The 19412-nt window shown below is 44.8% G+C and overlaps 1 gene segment (V, D, J or C); it reads left to right on the top strand.

The window, feature by feature from the left end:
- Positions 1-19412, top strand: part of LOC102429626 — a 291722-nt gene that overhangs the window by 223953 nt on the left and 48357 nt on the right. The window contains 1 exon segment of the C gene segment in view: positions 2548-2606. Within this exon segment, the coding sequence occupies positions 2548-2606 (59 nt within the window).

Genomic DNA, 19412 nt, shown 5'->3' with positions numbered 1-19412 from the left:
AATCCTTCTCTCCAACTTGCAATACCCAAGAGGGATATTTTGAGTACTGCCCACCATTCTCAAAACAAAACTAATTTCAATTAACTTGAATGCAGCTGAAATTTTGCTCCATGATGGAGTCTATTTACTATAATGGAAGCTCATCCCAGAAAATTGTGTGGGGTTTAACTTTTGCTTACAATTCCCAAGAGATACCAACTACCCGATGGGTACCTCAAAGTAAACCTACTTTCATGGTCAAATTATTATTCATATTTAAAAGACTAGAATCAACTGAGTATTATATTAGCTCCAAGTGACCTCCCAGAAGTCCTTTATGCCTAAACAGCATAAGATTTTTAAAAATCATGTTCATGCTGACCTGTGTGTCCAGTTGCTAACCAGAGCAGGTGGGTCAGCTGCTGTCTTTCCAGGTTGGGTTGGATATTTAGAGTCCTCCAGATATTAGAAATGATAATGAGGAAAAGCACATGCCATTCCATTTTTATTTATAAATCTCATCTCTCCCAGAGAACTGTTATAAACTTTCTCCCAAAGGTGTTATATTCATCCTTCTTTTGGTTCCTTTATTTGTGATGTGTAGAGAGATGAAATATTGGTGGAGATTCAAAAAACATCCGTGAGATTTACTTTAAGCTTTGCCTGTCATAAAAAGTCTAAGAATGAAAGAGATGGGAGGCTGACATTTTGGAACTAGGTTAAAAAGGAAATCCAAATTAATCCCAAGGAGCAATGCTCAGTAGATATTTAGACATAAGCACGTCAATCCCGCAAACCTGGTTGCTCGGTTGGCTGGACTGCCCCTATCTTGGGCTTTGCCTGGAAGAGTAATAATAACTTGTTCACTCCGGTCCTGTCTTGGGAAAACAGAAATGTCAACCTCTAGCCCTAAAAATGCCTTGTGATTGGGTTTATTTCAATAGAGTTTATCATTACACACAGTGTTCTGGAAGTAATAGAAAAGTGCATTAGTACCTCCTACAAATGGAAATGAAATGTAAATGTAGATTGTAAGTATACAACTGCAGTAAATAGCAAGGGGGAAAAAGATGAAAAGATTAGACCACATTTTTCTAATCCTAAAGGGGATGTTTCTATAAATAGTTTAAAACTATTGGAGAGGAGGGGGAGAAAGAAGGAGGAAAACAGAGGCAAACAGATTTTCTCCTAATCTTCTTCACTTTGCAAAATTGGAAATTGTTTTTTAATCAAATTTCCCCGAGCAGAGGAAAGAAACCACGTCTGTTTTCAGACTAAAGGGCACATGAGTGAGTTTCTCCTAGAAGTGATCTTGTGGAGGGCTCCCTATTGGTGACAAGTGCTGGCAATGTCCTGGGGGTGGGGGGGTCCGGGGAAGGAATTAGCACAAAAATGAGTTCAATTAAGTGTGCAGGGACAAGAAGGTCTCACCCTGGATTTTCTGCCCTGACACCTAACCTTTCCTGTTTTAGCCTGGTGGATTAGGTTGCAGACCAGCAGGTCCTAAGATTCAACCCAGAAACTGTAAGGATGAAGCCAACTCAGCTTTACTCAGGAGACCTGGCATATTCTGATTTTAAAGGTTCTTTTAACTCAGCTGTTTTTTAGGGGGAGCTCTGAAAAGACTGAAAGAATGGTTTTTTTTTTAAGGTTAGAATTGTAGGAAATGGAATAAAGATGTTAAATATTTGTCTGGCAAAGAGATTAAATATCTGGTACATGTCTACAAAGGAGCCTTTGTCAAGGAGAAAGTAGGAAGCGCCAAAGGGACACTGTCCTGAACCTATCTGGCTTGTGAGATTCAGGCCATTGTCCACAGCAGCTGAGGCGCTAGGGGAGCAGATCAGGTGTCCTCCTCAAGGGGGAGAGTGAGAGGGGCCTTGTGTGAGGTTTATGTAAAGCTGTTTGCTGTGGTGTATGTCAGGGGGTGCCAGCCAGAAGCTGGTATTTGGGCAAGGAACCAGGCTGACCGTCAACCCCAGTGAGTATGAAAGGGGGAAGCTCCGTGGGCTCCCTCCAGCCCTTTCCTTCTAAGCTTTGTGCTGCAAGTTCCCCTGGAGAGGCAGGACTCGTTTTGCCTAGTCCCTCATAGGGAGGCAGACCAGGAAAGCCAAAAAGCCCTCCAACTTCTCCCTTTGAACATGTCCCTTTAAAAGCTCACTCACTCTGCTCCCCGTCTGCATCTGCAATCAGTTTCCAGTCAATCAGAATTTAGTGAGTTGATGTGAGCAATTTCAAGAAATAGCCCTGAAGTGCAATAAAGTAGAAACTGTGAGTGCCAGCCAGGAGTAGACAATGAGGGAAGAAAAATAGGTGGATTACTGAAACTAAGGTGGCAGCTTAGACATAAAGAGAAGAAAAACAATAAAAATTTTAAAAATAAATAATGTGTATATTTATCAGGGCTCCATTGCCTTCTGGAAGCCCAGCTCCTGCCTGCAGCGGCCACCTTGTGGACTTGTAGGTTAGTGCTGGGCTGCAGGTCAACATCATATTGACCCCCCAGGGCCCTCTGCAAAGAGCAGCTCCTGTTTGTTTTTGTAAAGTGCCCCCTGACTGTGCGAATAGTGGAGGTGGCAGCTATAAACTGACATTTGGAAAAGGAACTCTCTTAACTGTGAATCCAAGTAAGTTTGAAGGGACTAACCAGGGTGGGGGTAAAGGGAATTCAAAGCACTTCTTTCTTCTCATTTAAATTATTATCCCCCCAAACATCCCAGCTTAGTTTCTAAATCTAAGACATGGGAAGACATGGTCCGCATCAGAGAGATTAGAACTCCATTGTACAAAGACTAAATTACCTTCAGCTAAAAACATTCCTATCATCCATCTTAAACAAGATTATAGGTTCAGGGAGAAAAATTGAATACAGGATCCTGAGAGATTCAGCTAAAGCCAGGGAATGTTTGCCAAAAGGAGAGAGAGGAAATTGGCATATTGTGACTATGCAAATTCAGAAGACCAAATATAAATCTTCCTGAGGCAGATACTAAAACTCCCCCTAAATTTATCTCTGAAAGAATGGAACCCTGCAATTTTATTAATGAATGCTGGAAATTCTTACAGACAGATTTTTTCCTTCTTTTCCCTTCATGTTCTCTCTCTTAAAGGAACTGTTCTCAATCCCTAGTCCAGTAACTGAGGTCTCTATGGGTGGAACTGTCTGGTTAACTCAGGCAGAGCAGTAAACCTTTCTTTCCCTCAGTTACCAAAATCATTGACTGAGCCTTCATTTTACTTAGTTCAACTGCAGAGAGTGGGGAGAAATTCGTTTGTCCTCTGGGTTGTGAGAATAGAGCAGTACACTCTCAAACATACACCCACCTTTCCATAATGATAATAATGTGTGTAAGTGCTTGGGAGAAGCTTAAAATGCTATAAAATTGCTATTGGCACTTCTTGAAATCTGTGTTTCTGATGGGTTTCTGAGAGTGGTGCTTATGAACGAATGCTGGGAAGACTGGCTTGATATACCACTTGGGGAAAGTGGAGGTGAGGAACACCTGTTGAAGCAGCCCAGTTTCCTTTGATATGAGCTGAGTGCCCTGGTTGCAGCGTTTTTAGATCTGCTTTGCGTGATTAGGAGAGCACGCAGCACTGGGAAAAGCGTGTTGCAAAACACAGCCCACTCAGAGCTCTTGAAGAGTGGCTCAGGGGGTGATGCGGTGCAGGTGGCACTGAAGGGGTTAATGCAGCCTGGTAGCAGCTGGCTTGGAATGTTCTGGGATAGGCCCTGAAGAACACATAGTGTGGTTAGCCATGAAGTTGTCATGCGCAGAAGTGCCTTGCTCAGCAGGGGGCAAAACCAGTACAACAAACCATGAATAATACATGACATTGTTAAATCCCATGCATTCAGCCATCTCTGGGGGTCTATCTAATTAACCCTTCCAGGGAATTCTTATGAACATCCTGGAGACTGAAGGACCTCCCTTCTCAGAGGGTGGGCAGTCGAGGCTGGGGACTTATACAGGAGGTTTTATCTTTGGTGTCTTGCTAGAAACACACCAAGATGCATATAGAAGCTGGGAGGCCTTCTCAGCACTTGGTTGACCTCCACACTTCAAAATGTGGACAAGCGGCCAGAGAGTTTGACGGCCTAACCACGCAAAGGAAATATCTAAGCAGGGCAAGCATCCTTTCAGCGCTCTGAACAGTAATTGTACGCCAGATTTCCCATGCAATGGACTCTATATGCAGGGCTACAAGGCAAGGCTGGAGTCCAAGGCACCCATGATTAAATTCTGTTTTCCCACAGTCAGCAGAACACAAAGATTATTGCCACAACAATACATTGGCGCCGTCTGTTTGAGGGCTTCTGCTGAGGGCAGGCATCTGAGTTTGTTTATGTCCTGATGTATGGCAGCTGGAGTAAGGTGTAGAGAGGGGAAGAGTCGCTTGAATCCCTGAATCCCTGACTGCTATGCTTAAAGCAGATAGACATGTCTTTGTTGCTAAATAATAGCCTTTTTCTCTCACCCTTTTCATGTTGATAAGCAAGCTAAAGCTTTGACCCTTTGCTGATTAAGTGGTTGCTTAAAGAGACGACTAGAGAGACTAGCACAAATTTAGTCCAGACAGTTGAGTTTAAACGTTGAATGCAATTAAAGAGCTAAGTATTTGTTTTTCTCATTCTTTGGGGATACAGTTTGATCACCATTGAGCCAATAATGAGACTGCCTCAATTTTGTTTCTTCTGCCTTTTGGGGCATCCACCAGACACAACCTAGGAGACCCCTAAGCTTCCTATGGTTGTGACAGTCAACAATGGAAGCTGTGTTAGGTCAAAGGATGACATTTACAGCAACCTCAAGTAAAGATGCAGAAGCCTGCCTCTAACAGGGGCCTCACTTAACTCTATCACTGTGGCTGCACTGTGAGGTCAGGACACTTCTCATAGGGTGACCAGATGTCCCAGCTTGCCTGGGATTGAGAGGCTACTCAAGATAAAGGTATGTCTTTGCTAAACCCAGAACAGCCCAAAATAGCTAATCGCCATAACAAAGATCAGGTATAAAGTTTCTGTGAAATGCCACTAACATTTCACCAAGTTCAAAACTGACAGAAAAGCTACTCTGTGAAAATAGGCTGAGTCAAATGTGCCCATCCTTTCCGTTTCTTATGCTGGGGCACGAAGGGAGGCTCTGGAGACAGTGTTTCAAGAGGCTGGAGCCTCAACCTCATCTAATTCTAGTCAGCCTCCAGAAAGCTGAGCACTCTCCTCCTGTCTTCTTCTAATCAATTCGTTGTCATCAGAAATGCGTGATACCTCGAAGGAAGGGGAGGACATGTCTTGAAAACTGATCAGAGAAATTGTCCTGAAAATGATGCTGTAAAATGGAAATGAGACCTTTAGAAAGAGCGATGCTAAACATGAGACATCGGTAAGCCTGAGGGTGGAAACCAGAGGAAAAGGAGGGAGAAGGCAGGCAGGGGGGACACAGCCGGTCAGGGCCCCGGGACCAGGTGTGCAAATGGTCCTCTGACCTTCAGTAGGAAGAAACTGGCCTCACAAATCCAGGTCCCTTTGGGTGGGTTTCTTCTCCCCAGAATTAAAGAGGAAGGTGGCTGTGAGCCTCTGCGGTCCCCTGAGGTTCTTGTAAAGGCCTCTGTTACAGTGTTAACTCTGGTGGTAGCAGCTATGGAAAGCTGACGTTTGGACAGGGGACCATCTTGGCTGTTCATCCAAGTAAGTGTAAAAGGACACAGCAGCATTCTGGAAGTTCTGGAATTTTGCCCCTGATTCGAAAGAAACGTATGTTGCCTTGGAACCAGATCTTGCTTGAGGTTAACTAGTGACCTCCAAGGTCCTGTCCCTCCTTTAATCTCAATATTAATAATTCCCTTTTGGACCCTGAGCCATTAGGTTTATCCTCCTGCTGTTAAGTAGAGCTTACCTTGACCCTGGAAAGATAGAAAAGAATCCTTGCTAATTTCTGAGCCTTCTCTGGAGATGATGCCCAACTTTGGGGTTGGAGGGTCACCCTTTCCAACCTATTGCCCTGAGTAACCCCTTCTAACATTTAGTATCATCCTATCAGAAAGTGTTTCCTTTCACCAATCTTAACTTCTTCTTGGCTCAGCTGAGGCCACGTGCACCGGTATCCACAGTGGAGAGGGAGAACTGGGAGCAGAGTTGGAATAGGTAGGGGGCATTCCATTCCAGGTTTTAAATGAAAGTGAAGAGGGAGAACAGGAAAACTGGATGGGAATCTGAGGTCTTATTTTAAATCCCTCTATGTTCCCTGCCTGACTCCTATTGCGTCTATAGATGCAAAACTATAAAAGGGGGGGGGAGGGAATTATGCATCCACTGTGTTCATTTCCAGCTCTGAAGCCACCAGGCAAGAGGTTACAATTCCTTCCAAAGAGTTTCAGATACAAAGCTGTATCCTTGCCGATAATTAGAGCGGATAGAAAGATTTGGCTTTAGTGTGTTTGTGGCTGCACCCCGCCGGGAAGAGAGAGGAACTCTGGCTGTTTTTTTAAGATTCATAAAGTTCCTCCTGTCAGTCGCTGTAACATGCCCCGCTGCAGGGAGAAGCGTGACAGCTCTGAGAAGCTGATATTTGGAAAGGGGACGCGGTTAACCGTGAAGCCCAGCAAGCCAGAAAGACTCTAACTCACAGTGTCCCCCATGTCTTTTTGCATTTTAGGCCTTTGGGCTCTTTCTTGCAGGGATTCTATTGGAGTCGGATGGAAATAGATCAAGGAGAGTCTGGAGCCCCGTGGGCGCTCAGAAATGATAAATGAAAGAGATGAGAGGCAGGAAGGAGGTGGGGAGTTAAAAAGCAGTAATATATTTTCCACTGCAGCTTGATTAGACAGAGGTGGGTAGGGGGTGTCCAGAGAAGAGTGTCACCGCTCAGACTGTGACTTAGCACTGTTTTCCTAGGCTCTCCTTCTAGGGCAGTATTTCCCCCCATTCTACAGGGGGTGAGTCCAGTCCCTGGGCTGCTGTACAGGCCCAGAGGATCAGGCAGGCAGTGTAGTCTTAGGCTGTGTGTGCCGAGGGGGTGGTCTGGCATCGCTGTCTACCTGCTCCACTGAGTGGCAGCACCCGGGTGGGTATGGAGCTAGAATGTGTGGTGCTGCATGTTGGGTTGTTACCATCATTTTGAATGTACGAGATGCCAACAAGGAAAGCCTGGTTCTAATGAGCAGGGGGCAGGTTGGACCAACATTGCCCAGATTTCGTTGAGTTTCTCCAAGCCCAGTAATGTGGGAGCCAACATTGAGAGGTTGACTTCTGAGCCTGGGATCCCTTTGACTGAAATCCACCAAAGGGGTCAGAAAGGCCAACACTGCCTTGAGAGCTCTGCTTTTGTTTGGGCTGTCAGCTGTCATTTCAGCAAAACGCATCCCCTGAGAAAGGTCAGCTCTTCATTAGCCAGACAAATGAGAACAACATATTGACCAGTGATAAGGAGCTGGGAGCCCAGATCTCAGCTCTGAGAGCCTGGCAGTCCCAGTTCTGTAATCACAGCGTGCCTGTGAACAGACGCTGGCTCAGAGAAGGCAGATCAATGTGCGTGAGGACCTGCTGAAACCAGGCAAGGGCTTGGAGATGGAAATGAGATGCAGATTGGGATGTCCTGTGGATGAGAGAATAATAGAGAAGAGAGGAGGAGACAAGCGAGCTCACTGAGGCAGAAATGACACCAAGGCAGAAAAGTACACACTCCCAGCAAGGTTTGTATCATCCCGAGAGAGCCTGGCCTAGCTGTGGCTCCATACTCACAGATCCCATCCCATAACTCTCTGTGGTGCTTTTGAAGGGGCATCAAGAAAGACTGGGGTCTAAGCTCCCTAAGTGTCATCTGTCAATTACTGCAAAGGGTTGGATGGCTGTGTGACAGCCTTCTCCAACAAGTTGACATTTGGGCAAGGGACAAGCTTATCAATCATTCCAAGTAAGTGTCCCTGTGACTTTGCCTGTGAAATGTGGGGGCCTAATAGTCATATGCATGGGGCTCCAGTGGCTGTGCAGGTGGCATGTGGTTGAGGACATAAAGCTGAGGGATCAAGATATATTAACTCTTCTCAGAAAAGAAGGTCAAAGAATGTAGGTTTAATCCTTAAAAGGTAGCATAGAGAGCTTGGGACTTGAAAGCGGAATTTGAAAAACAAAGTCACCAACTTGTGCTCTCCCCGGCAATTCTCGCTGTACATAGGGCACAAGGTGTGAGGCAGAATGGACAATGGACACTGCGTACTGGGGGTGTTAGGGAAATGAGGCAGGTTGGAGAGGAGCAAGGTGATCTGAGCCGCATACTGAATTCATCTGGAGAAAATGAGTTATTCCAGAAATTTCACAAAGAAATAAAATCCTTCCCAGAGTGAAAAGAGGTAATAAAGAGATCTAATTAAAATGCACTTCAGAATCATATGATCAACCGGAGAGAAATTAAGTCTTAAAAGAATTTTTAAACGCCCAGGAATAAAACAAATGGGCCTACACCTTTCCTTAGACAGCAAGCTGCACAAGATGCACATTAGCCCCCCATTGAATCCTTTCTCAGGGGGACTCAGTACCTCCAGCCACACATGGTCACAGCTGCTGTAGGCCCTCAAGTTCCTTTCTATTAGCACCCTTGCTCCTGCGCCTGCAGGGGGAAGAGACACTCCGTCTGCCTGTCAGTCGGTTGGGTGGGGCCCCAGGTGTACACCTGGCTCTCTCTTCTGCCTGGTTTTTGTTGAGCTTCCTATCACAGTGTAACACTGGTAACCAGAGACTCTATTTTGGGAGAGGAACAAGTCTGACAGTCATTCCAAGTAAGTCGAAGAAAATTTTCCATCACCATTGTATTGAGCAAACCCTTTAAACTCCAGAAAGAATCGTCAAAAGCCTGCTACTCTCTTTCTCTGCTTCTCAGTATAAATTTATCTGGAATATAGCAAAGAGCCCTTCCCGTCCACCACTGGAATGATTGACATCATGACAGGTCTTTATTTCCTTGCCTGAAAATCCCTGGGAGGAGGGGGACAAACAATGTCTGCAGCCATGGCTGTCCGCTAGCTCACCCCTCACACCTGCACTCACCAGAAACATCTGGCTCCTTGTGGCACAGGCCACAGGAGCAGAGGATGGAGGGACAACTGAGAGAAAATGGACCAGAAGGCAAAAAAGCACTTCAGAGAGAACTGAAATGTGGGATGGCATAAAAGGGTGAGAAAAATGGCAGGGGATTCCAGGCTCACACCTGAGTTTAGACCCGAGGGAATTCTGATAACACCTGGAGGGAGAGAGAAAATGTTTGTTCTCTCTGAAGGAAAATTTGGCAGAAAAATTAAAACAGATCTCACATGTCAAGTCTCTTCTGATTATAGCCTTTTATCTCCGCTTCTCTCAGTTGTTCCAACAGGAAGTGACATGAAGGGGTCACTGGGGGCTTTGATATTGTAGAAGCATTGTGAGGAGAGGGTCACAAGAAACAACAGGTGGGAGGCCTTGCAGTGGAGTTTGGAGAACTTGGAGCAATGGTTTTCGCAATGACTTAGAACACTGTGTGTCTAACTATGGGAACAATAAATTAACCTTCGGGACCGGAACCAGACTTACCATTATGCCCAGTAAGTACTCCATCCTTGGTCAGGAAATCAGAATTCCTTGGTCAGGAATCCTTCTTGAATTCCCAGGTTGCCCGTATAAGATTCCCGCGGTCATGCAGACTTCAAGGAGAGTTTCCACGTGTCCTTTCTCATAACTGGTAGAGATGGGTATTAGCCAAATACCTGCGTTTTCTGGGCAAACTCCAGTCTTGAATATTTAATTCAAAACTAAAAATGTGATTCACAATTCTGTTTTTGCTGCTACCATTATGCTAATGTGACATGTGAAGAGAATTCAGATAGAATAACTGCATCTTCATTTGTATCATGTATGATCATTTTAACTTTGAATACTGCTAGTGTTTGGAAGATGTGGTAGAAACACAAGCTCTCAAGGAGAAAAGCAAACCAGAAAATCCAGAGAGGCAGGCAGACAGAATGCCAGGCAGTATCATTTTACAAAACTAGTCCATGTGTGTCTCTCTTTGCAGATGGCAAAGGTATTTGAAAAGGTGCTAAGAGCTGATGTTCTGGGTGGGGCTGGCTTACTCAAGGGGAAGCTAAGCACTGATCCCAGGGGAAGGTTTAAACTTGGAAAACTGGGGGGTGGGGGGTGGGGAGGGGTTCAGTGGAGTTTATCAGTGCAGCAGCACACCTGCATTTAGTAAATTACAGTTTGGGCAAGGCACAGAATTAACTGTTAAAAACAACTATGTCTGAGATTAGATAGAGAGATGATAGATAGATAGATAGATAGATAGATAGATAGATAGATAGATAGATAGATAGAATATATATGCACAGAGTGGAGTAATGTGAAAAACATGGGACAAATACATTTCTTGCGCCTGAAATTAAAAGCTGTGGAAAATTTGAATACGTTCCCTTTATAACCAAAGACAACTTCCCCAAGTGGAAAGAAAAGCATACTGAGAGAGCAAGAGCTGGGGGGATGGAACCTTTCCAAGTCTGGATTTCCCAGCTGTCTTAACCACTCAGTTACCTAGAGGAATTTTTTTTTCTCTTTTCTGCATTAGAAATTAAAGGCATGACTATTGAGGCTTTGGATGGCTCAGGCTCTTATAGTGAAAAGTACATGATAAAGTGCCTCCCAGCTAGGCTGGCTAAAGCGCCCTTAGACATCAATGTTTTTTTCTTCTCCTCTCTCTGGATAGAACAGGAAAGCGGTTCTCTTCTCATTCTGTGTCTAGGGACAGGGAACTCAGAGTGGCCTGGAGTTACAAAGCAAGACGGTAGCAAACCTGAGCTGTGGGGTCTGGGGACCCAGGGATGGTCAGTCTGCTGCCTGCCACAGATGCCACAGCAGCCAGAAGCGTGTAGGAAACTGTCCAGGTGAAAATAGAATGCACCCAGGGAAAACGCCACACTCCTGTGCCACTGACAGCATCTCAGTGTAAGAATGCTTTGCCCAGAGTGGCTCTAAACCAACTCAGAGCCCCAAATATTTGAAAATCTGTGGAAACCAGCTAAAATGAGCTCATTTCCCAGCAGCGCTTTCAGAAATTTGTAGTGGTTGGTAGTTGCTATGGGATTTGAAATTGGAGGACATCACAACAAAGTAAAATTGTTTGGGTGGAATGGAGTATGATTAGGATTAATGAGATGAAAGAAAATTTGGCTAAAGGGCTGGAAAAGCCCTGAAAGAACAGATACACTAAACCTTTGGAGTATTCCTTCCAGAGAAAAGTTGTAGCATTTATCCTAGTCCAAGAAGCAAAGAGCAAACGTGAGCCAAATTCCATGCCCAACCAGCCTTTTCATACTTAGAAGTTTCTGCAATTATTGCAATACCCTTGGCTTCTTGGCCAAATACCAGCAGGTTCTTAATGCAAAATGGACCAGTCTTCTGTTTCCAGGGCCATGTCAGTCGCCCCCTCCGCCCCACACACAGAAACTGCGGCCCGCTGTTTTTGTAGAGGACCTTGATGCTGTGTGAATGACAGAAACAAGCTGATCTTTGGTTCAGGAACCGTTTTGAGAGTCCAACCTTGTGAGTATAAAATGCATTCTGGCCCACCCTAATCGCAACCCAAGTTCCGTTGCATATTAAATAGACTCTTTCTGGTTTAGAAGTATTTGATTCTGAAGAAAGAAAAAGTAAACTTCAGGTGCAACACAAGCATTTCCTTAGTGTGATTCGCTTACGAATTTCCATGTATTGCCTTTGAGAGAATCCATCACACCAATTAACTGGTGTGACCCGCAGCTTTAAAATAAAATTTAAAAAAAAATTTTATGTCAGTATCTCGGTGGAACACATTGCCTACTGTTTGGGTGTCTCGTTTGGTAAAAGGGAAACCTTAGCCTGCACTCTTAAGCTTAGAGATTGTGGCTTAGAAAGCTTGTGGCTTAGAGAGGTCTGAGAAAAGATCCTCGCTGCTTGGTGAGGGCATTTCTGGATCAGTGTCAGGAGAAAACCAGGGCAGGCGGGTTGGTGAGGTGACGCTCGTGACAGGTGTCTGCCCTGTTTCTATAAAGCTGCTGACAGCAGTGGGTACACTGGCACTGGAAACAAGCTGACTTTCGGGACCGGGACTCGTTTGGCAGTGAGGCCCAGTAAGTCTGAGAGGAAAGTGAGATCTGTGTGTTTTTCTATTATGCATTCTAGTCTGATGTTTGGCTTCTCTTTATGCCCCTTTAAATATTTGTGACTAAGGGCCTCCATCCTACCCATCCTCCCTATGTGATGGGGTAGAGTTTCGTGGTCATGGTCACTCTCCTGAAAAAGTCAATGGTGATGCAGTTGGAAGCTGTGTGATGGCACTCCCAGTGCTCATCTGTAGGCACCTTGCCTTGGTGATGTGTGTTTTAAGCTTTTAAGACACAACAAGAGAGGGACAGAAATGACCAGCAGCCCCAGCCAGGGCTCTGAGCCCTCTCTGGTATCCGTGGGCTTAAGAGTGGCTATAGTGGTTCTCAACCTTCCTAATGCTGCGACCCTTTAATACAGTTCCTCATGTTGTGGTGACACCCAATTTCATTGTTACAAATTGAACATAATTAAAGCATAATGATTAATCACAAAAACAATATGTAATTATATATGTGTTTTCCGATGGTTTTAGGCGACCCCTGTGAAAGGGTCGTTCGACCCCCAAAGGGGTCGCGACCCACAGGTTGAGAACCGCTGCTATAGAGGTTCTGAGAGGTTCAGGGCCTGGGTCTCTGACAGAGAGATTTATGCAAAGGGTTGTCCCAGGGTGTGAATACAGGAGCTGCTAACCTACTCACCTTTGGGAGAGGGACCCAGCTCATCATCCAGCCCTGTAAGTGCTTCTGCTGGGGAGATGGGGGTCTAAATGCAGTCCCTATGGGGACACTTCTAAATCCTGCTACGGAGCCTCTGGTACCACTGCCGTCACCAGCACCGTCCTAAACACACAGTAGGTTTTGAGTCCTGTAGATGAGGGAGGTGATACAGTCTGTGCTTCAGAGAACTCCTGGGTGCTTCTGTGACTGTGTTTAACTACAAGGCCATTATTGGGAATTCTGGGCTCCAGCAGACAAAGGATACCCTTAGGACTGGGGCACAAGCATCTGCGGGCCACTTCGTTAGCACCACCTTTGCAGTGACAATGGCTTTCATAGGAATGGTGGAAATGGCCGGGAAGATAGAGGTTTGATTGTCTCTCCTTTTTTGTCTTCATGCCCTCTTCTCTGCCTGACTCAGGGACCTTAAGTTAGAACAGTTATTAATCATTTGATTTCTGAGGCCATCATTCATGAAGTCTGACAAGAGAGATCAATTAACATTAACATAAAACCCAGAAAGAGAAAGACAAAGAGCTCAATTCCTAATGTCTGCAGAGTTGAACTTGACAACTCCTTGGCCTTAATCAACTAGCCAGCACCTCATGATCTCTTGAAGTCAAAAAGGTCCCTAACGGTAGTGTTAGCCAAGCAAGTATCTGGCCATATCCTGCTGCCTTTGTAGGGGTTAATATTGCAGCATTTGGGCAATAGAAATGGATCCCTGGGGGCTCAGACAAGCTCCCCATCAGGGAAGAGGTCATGGGGAGAGAGCTCTAAGTAAGGAAGTGGAGCGTGGAAACCAGAAGGAGATTCAAGCAACAGGTTTCTGTTAGGGAGCATCTCACTGTGTAACCACTGGCGGAGGCAGGAACCTCGTCTTTGGGACTGGAACGAGACTTCAGGTCACCCTTGGTAGGTAAAAGGAACCATGATGTAGCTTAACTGTGTGTTCCTTTAACACAGAGGGTACTACAGAGTGGTTATCCTGGCTGGATGTAGTCCTTCCCTCTATGGTGGGAGGTGATCTCACTGAGGCCGCCTCAGTGCATTCAATCAGAATTTGTGTTATTTTTATTTCTGTTACCAAGGCTTTTCTTCCCACCTGTGAAAACAAACCTCTCCCTGCTTCTGCTTCTTCGGCCATCATTACTCGGTGTGTTTCCTTTGGAACAGTGGGTTTGGGAATTAATTTATCATCCAGACTTTGTCACTCTGGGAAGCAGAATGAAAATTGCTCTCAAACAGAGAAGAGAGAGTCCTGCTTATTCTGATAACTTTTCAGGGGTGATATGTATAAATGGGAGGAAATGGGCTGCAGTGACCTAAAGTTGTAGAGTGACTCTCAGGAAACTTGCACTCGACTTCTAAGAGGAGTTGTTTGGTTAGACCCTTGGTGGGGTAAAAACAAAACCTTGACCCTCTGAAAACATAATCAAAAGCAACAACTCCCCCCCACCCCCAAAACACTGCCACTTTTCATTATTTACTAGTTACAAAATGACTGCATGATAATTAACATGAAATTACATAGATGAGTAGTTTGGGTGTTTTGAACCCATAATTAAAATGCAAGTTATAGAAGTTCTGGAGCATGCCACCAGGCAGTACCTCATACATGTGGTGTCTGAAGACAAACTGTGTTTGGCATGATTTGTTTGTGGTGTGGGTTCAGGAACCTGTTTGAAAGCTGATTGTATGTCTCACAGTGCCCAGTTAGGGTCTCGATAAGCTGTGCTCAGTGGGCTGAAAAGTGACCACTTTTACAGCCTAGAAGCCTGACAAAATGACCCCATTTCTGTAGAAAAGTGAGAATGGGACTGTTGTGTTCTGTGTCATGCTGGGAGCCTGACTGCAAGGTGTCCTGAGGAGGTTTTTGTTAGAGGGTGTATTGCTGTGGCAATAATAACAACGACCTACGCTTTGGAGCAGGGACCACACTGACAGTAACACCCAGTAAGTGAGGGGAGTGGGCGAATCTCAACAGTTGGCCTGAGTGAGTGGCAGTGCTATTCTGTGTAGTTTCAGTGGGATTAAGACACTGCGGCTCCCAGGAGGATAGATGCGCCTAGTTTCTTTGTGCCTGAGCTGGTGGATGTCTGCTAGTTGACAGACTCTGGCAATCCTAAGAATTAGGTCATGAAGGAGTAGAAATTTTCACTGGCTTCTTCATTGGCTCTGGATATAGAGAAATTCTAATGATAAGATGCAAAACCTGTGTTCTGTAATAAGACAGAGCTGAAAGACCTAACAACTCAGAAATCTGTGGGGGGTTTTCTTAATAAGAAGCCCTCCTCTCCAAGAGGAGTACGATCAGTGGTTTTGTTGTGTTATGGGGGTCTTTTTTGTTGTTAAATTTGTGTTGTTGTTGTTGTCGTTTATTGTTTTTAAGATCTATGCCTCTGAAAGTTGCATGGTCCCTGGTCCCCCAATGCTGACCAGCTGGGCTGGATGACATGTCTCTGCGTGACCTTGCGGTTTTCCCATGAGTCTCAGGCATGAGCAAGCCATCAGAACCCAGTGTTCTGGGAGCAAAACTGGTGGTTTAGGATCAAGCTCAGCTCTATCTGCACAGTCTGCTATGATTTTTAGAGAAATGTCCTAACTTGAGCAAGGAGCTGGAAGCTGAGGCTGCAAGGTGGTAAGACTTCCATAAGAAGGGAAGGTGATCTCATTTGTTCCGTCTCTCCCTCAGTCCTTCCCACCCACTGATTATTGTAAGGCCCCATATGACTGTGTGAATTATGTAGGCAGCCAAGGAAAGCTCACCTTTGGAAAAGGCACTAAACTCTCTGTTAAACCAAGTAAGTGCTAGAGTCTCACAGACTAAATCAATGAATGCAATTAAAGTACAAACCAGAGTGAATGAGAAGAAATTTACCAACCACTTTCTCAGTGGTGTCTTTCTGCCCTTCACCCATGAGCCCACAGAATTGCTCCTGGTCATGCCCCTGGCTGTCCTCAGTCCAGACGGGCATTTCCTCTGCTGGACATAGGGAAACTCAACATGTAACATGGTCCCCTCCCCAGGATGGCACTTCTCAGAAGTGGTTGCCCACCCCACCATGGTGAGTGGGTGACCGTCTCAGCACTGGTCTCATGGAAGAGGGCCCTGGATGACCTCTGTCTGTGTGACTGCTGTATGACTGGTATTTAGACATTAGATTTCATAGAGGCTCACCCAAGGAGGAGAGGCAGAGTGGCTACTGCAAGGGGTTTTTGTTTAGGGGGAAAGTGCTGTGGAACTCAAACGCCGGCTATGCACTGAGCTTTGGCAAAGGCACCTCCCTGTTGGTCACACCCGGTGAGTTCTTGTGGTTAACAAATTATTCTTTTTGGAAAGAAATCCAATAGGACCTGTTGAAACACAGCTGAATTTAATTGATTCATTTAGCATGCAGTTGTTAACTATGTCGGATATGTGAGCAAGATATGAACACCTGTTTCCTTGGAGTCTGGATTTGGTTATCGGGTTTAAGGGTAGTTTGATAAATTGTATTAATACTACAATCAGTGTTTCTCGAAGGACCACAAAGCACGTTGAGGCTTTGGGAAAGAGACAGAGATAAGGGGAAGAAAAGCTTTCTGAAAGGGACAGAAACAAATCAATGAAAAGGGATGCTACCGTAGCAGCAGTGTGTAGCCATGGGAGCGTGTCTTTAACAGATAAGTGATGAGGATCCAGTTGAGTTTATGCCCAGGTCATCTGATAGAACTGAAAAACCCGGCAAGTGCACTGAGGACTCGGGTGAGAGGAGGGCAGCAGGAGCTAAAAACTTCTCACAACTTTCCTCTTCTGAGAGAATAGCACAACAGTGAAACTTTCTCTGGAGAGAAGACAGCCCCATTCTTCACTCCAGGGGCAAAGTAGTTCCCCACGCAGACTTCACCCCTTTACCTTGGCTTGCTGAGTCGACCTTATGGGAGGAACAGAATACCAGTACCTTGGAAGGCCCCCCTCCTCCACTGAGTTATCTGTGCTAAAGCAGAATGTGTTACCCGAGTTGTGAAGCTGTCGGGGAGAGGGTAATAGAGCTGAATTATAGGAAGCAGTACTGAGAATTTACAGGCTCTCTCTGCACTTGCAGAGTTCAGTGTTTTTGTTTTTGCTTTTTTTTTCTGTTAGAATTATAGGAACTGGAGTGCTTCCCATGCAGGCACACTATTTGCAGAAATGCCTGCCATCTCACATTTCCATAGTATTTCATCAACAGCCCTCTGTGCATGAACCAGGTGTGACAATAAGATCATGGGCTGATTTGTTAACAAATAGAGTTTATACAATTAAGTGAGTGGCCCAGTTTGAAGTATCTCGCGTGTTAGTCCAAACCACTGTCCGTTGCTCATCTCTTCTTTGATTCTGCCCTCTGTTTGTAGCATCTATAATGCCTTAATCTTTTGAAGTCAGATTTTGTCTTTGTTAATAACCAAAAACCTTTCAGAGCCATGACTTATAAATAAATGAGGAACTCAAGCTAGTTACTGGTACTTTTTGGTTCCAAAATGAGGTATGACTATAAAATAATATCCTTGGTGTGTTTGTGTGGCTCATAAAGTGACTCTCATAAAGAGTCCTAAAGGGAGTACTTCGAAGATTCAATATCAATCAGTTAGATGTTCAAATCCTGATATGGTTGTTTAAAAAGCCTCTTAAACACAGTTAAGATGAACATAGCAAGAGATTGAGGAAGTTTGGCAAACTCAGACCTAATCAAAGTAGTGGAGATTTTCTATAAGAGCTGAGATATTATAGCAAATAAATTCCTTTTAGAAAAACATCAGGTAAAGACCTTCCAACAGGAAAAGTGCATATGATGTCCTAGTAACCAACAGCAAAGCTATTCCAACAAATGGTAACGTGATGTTGGTTTATGTAGAGCCCCATGACACTGTGTCTACCTCAGTAGACTACAAATATGTCTTTGGAGCAGGAACCAGGCTGCAGGTTCTAACAAGTGAGTATTACAGGCAAGACGGACTTTATTTTAAAAGTTGTTGGTGTTTGAGGGCCAAGGAAAGGGAAATACTCGTTATAACCTATGGAAGCAAAAATGGCCGCTAGTCTGAAGTGGCAATTTTGGGTCCCTGTACTCTGAACAGGAGGGGTGAAGGAGAGCTCTGAGGATGGGCTTACCATCAATTTCATAAGAATTGTCTTACCATTAGAAAAATATTTATTAGCTGGAGACCTTGAGAGACTTATAAATATAAGAATTCTATATTCTTTATTACTCTAAAACTGTATTATCATTCCACATTTTTCACTCCCTTTCTTACCCCTCTTTACACCTCTCTCCTATCCAGTTTCACCTGGCATTTATATTTTGAGAAACCATTATGTCTACTTCTTAGCTTATCACTTAAGGCTCTCTAAAATCTGGACTCTTTGTGTCCTCCAAATTTATTTTCAGCTATTCCTTTTCACAAATGCTCTGCCCCAGGCAAACTGGACGCATACTTCCCCTGAATGCTTACCCATTCCCACACCCATACCTCATCTCCACAAACCAGACACCGTGGACACACCACCAAAAACAGACTTGCATATGTGAAACAAATGTTTTCCTACCCAGGAGACTACTAGACTTAATTTTATAGAGAGAATTTGAGACATCATATACCTTTTTAAAAATTAATAAGGCTTGGCTAAGAGGCAAATAGCAAAGTAAGAAGGAGGGATCTGCCATGGGAAGATAATCTCTAGGAGACGAACAACACTGACTAAATCCAAGTAGGACATTTATGAGCTGCTGTATTGCCTGCATGTCCCTTGTTTTCCCTCTGAAGGGTCCATTCCTAATTGCTGTTGTTAAGCCCTGGTCCTCCAGGCAGCCGGGGAGAAGAAGGAGGACACCATGCTGTACACTCAGCAGTGGTGCCCAGGGAGTGTCCTCCTCAGATTTTCCTTCAAGTTACCTCAAAACTGAGAGAGACTCTAAAGGATGCCCTAGCCAGGATAGGAGAAGCTACCTGTGGGGGAATGATTTCAGGTTAGTCCATGAGTTGTGTTATCTCCCAGGACAATGGGACAGTGAGAATGAAAAGTCTCTACTAGGACAAGGGTAGAAAATGATGACAGTCTTTTTCCTGGTGACTGTCTAAGCAAGGATGAAAAGTCTGAATTTGGAGTCAGGAGCTAATCCAGGGCTGACCAGTGCCTGCAACTACCTCTAGTTCTGTGGAGTGAGGAAAGGTGGGACTCCTTTTAGATGTTCCAGAATCTGGACTTCAGTCAGAGGTGTCTGGCTCCAGCACCCTCAATGGGCAAACCAACATTCTGACCCCTCCTGCCAGGAGTGCAGGGGCAGCTGCCTTCTGTCTCTCCCTCTGTGATGACAGTGCCTCTGGCTGTTTTGGCTTTGGTGCCATGGACATGAGTTATTCCTACTTTGGCCAAATAAGGTATATAATCTTTAGAACCCCTGGAGAATTGTTATCTAAAACCAGAGGGTGTGCTAGGATTTTTGGCAGCCAGCATTCCGGGCTTGTGCAGAAAACTCCTTCTTTAGAATATTCAGAAAGAATATCCTTCATTTCTCTAATGTTGAAACAGTCCTAAAATCCAAGCTGGTGCTAGGATTCTGTGCCAGGTTATTACTGTGTCAATTATG

The sequence above is a fragment of the Myotis lucifugus genome, unplaced genomic scaffold (assembly GCF_000147115.1).
Source record: "Myotis lucifugus unplaced genomic scaffold, Myoluc2.0 scaffold_297, whole genome shotgun sequence".
Lineage (NCBI taxonomy): Eukaryota > Metazoa > Chordata > Mammalia > Chiroptera > Vespertilionidae > Myotis > Myotis lucifugus.
The sequence above is the reverse complement of the archived record's forward strand: the minus strand, read 5'-3'. Positions and strand labels throughout refer to the sequence as shown.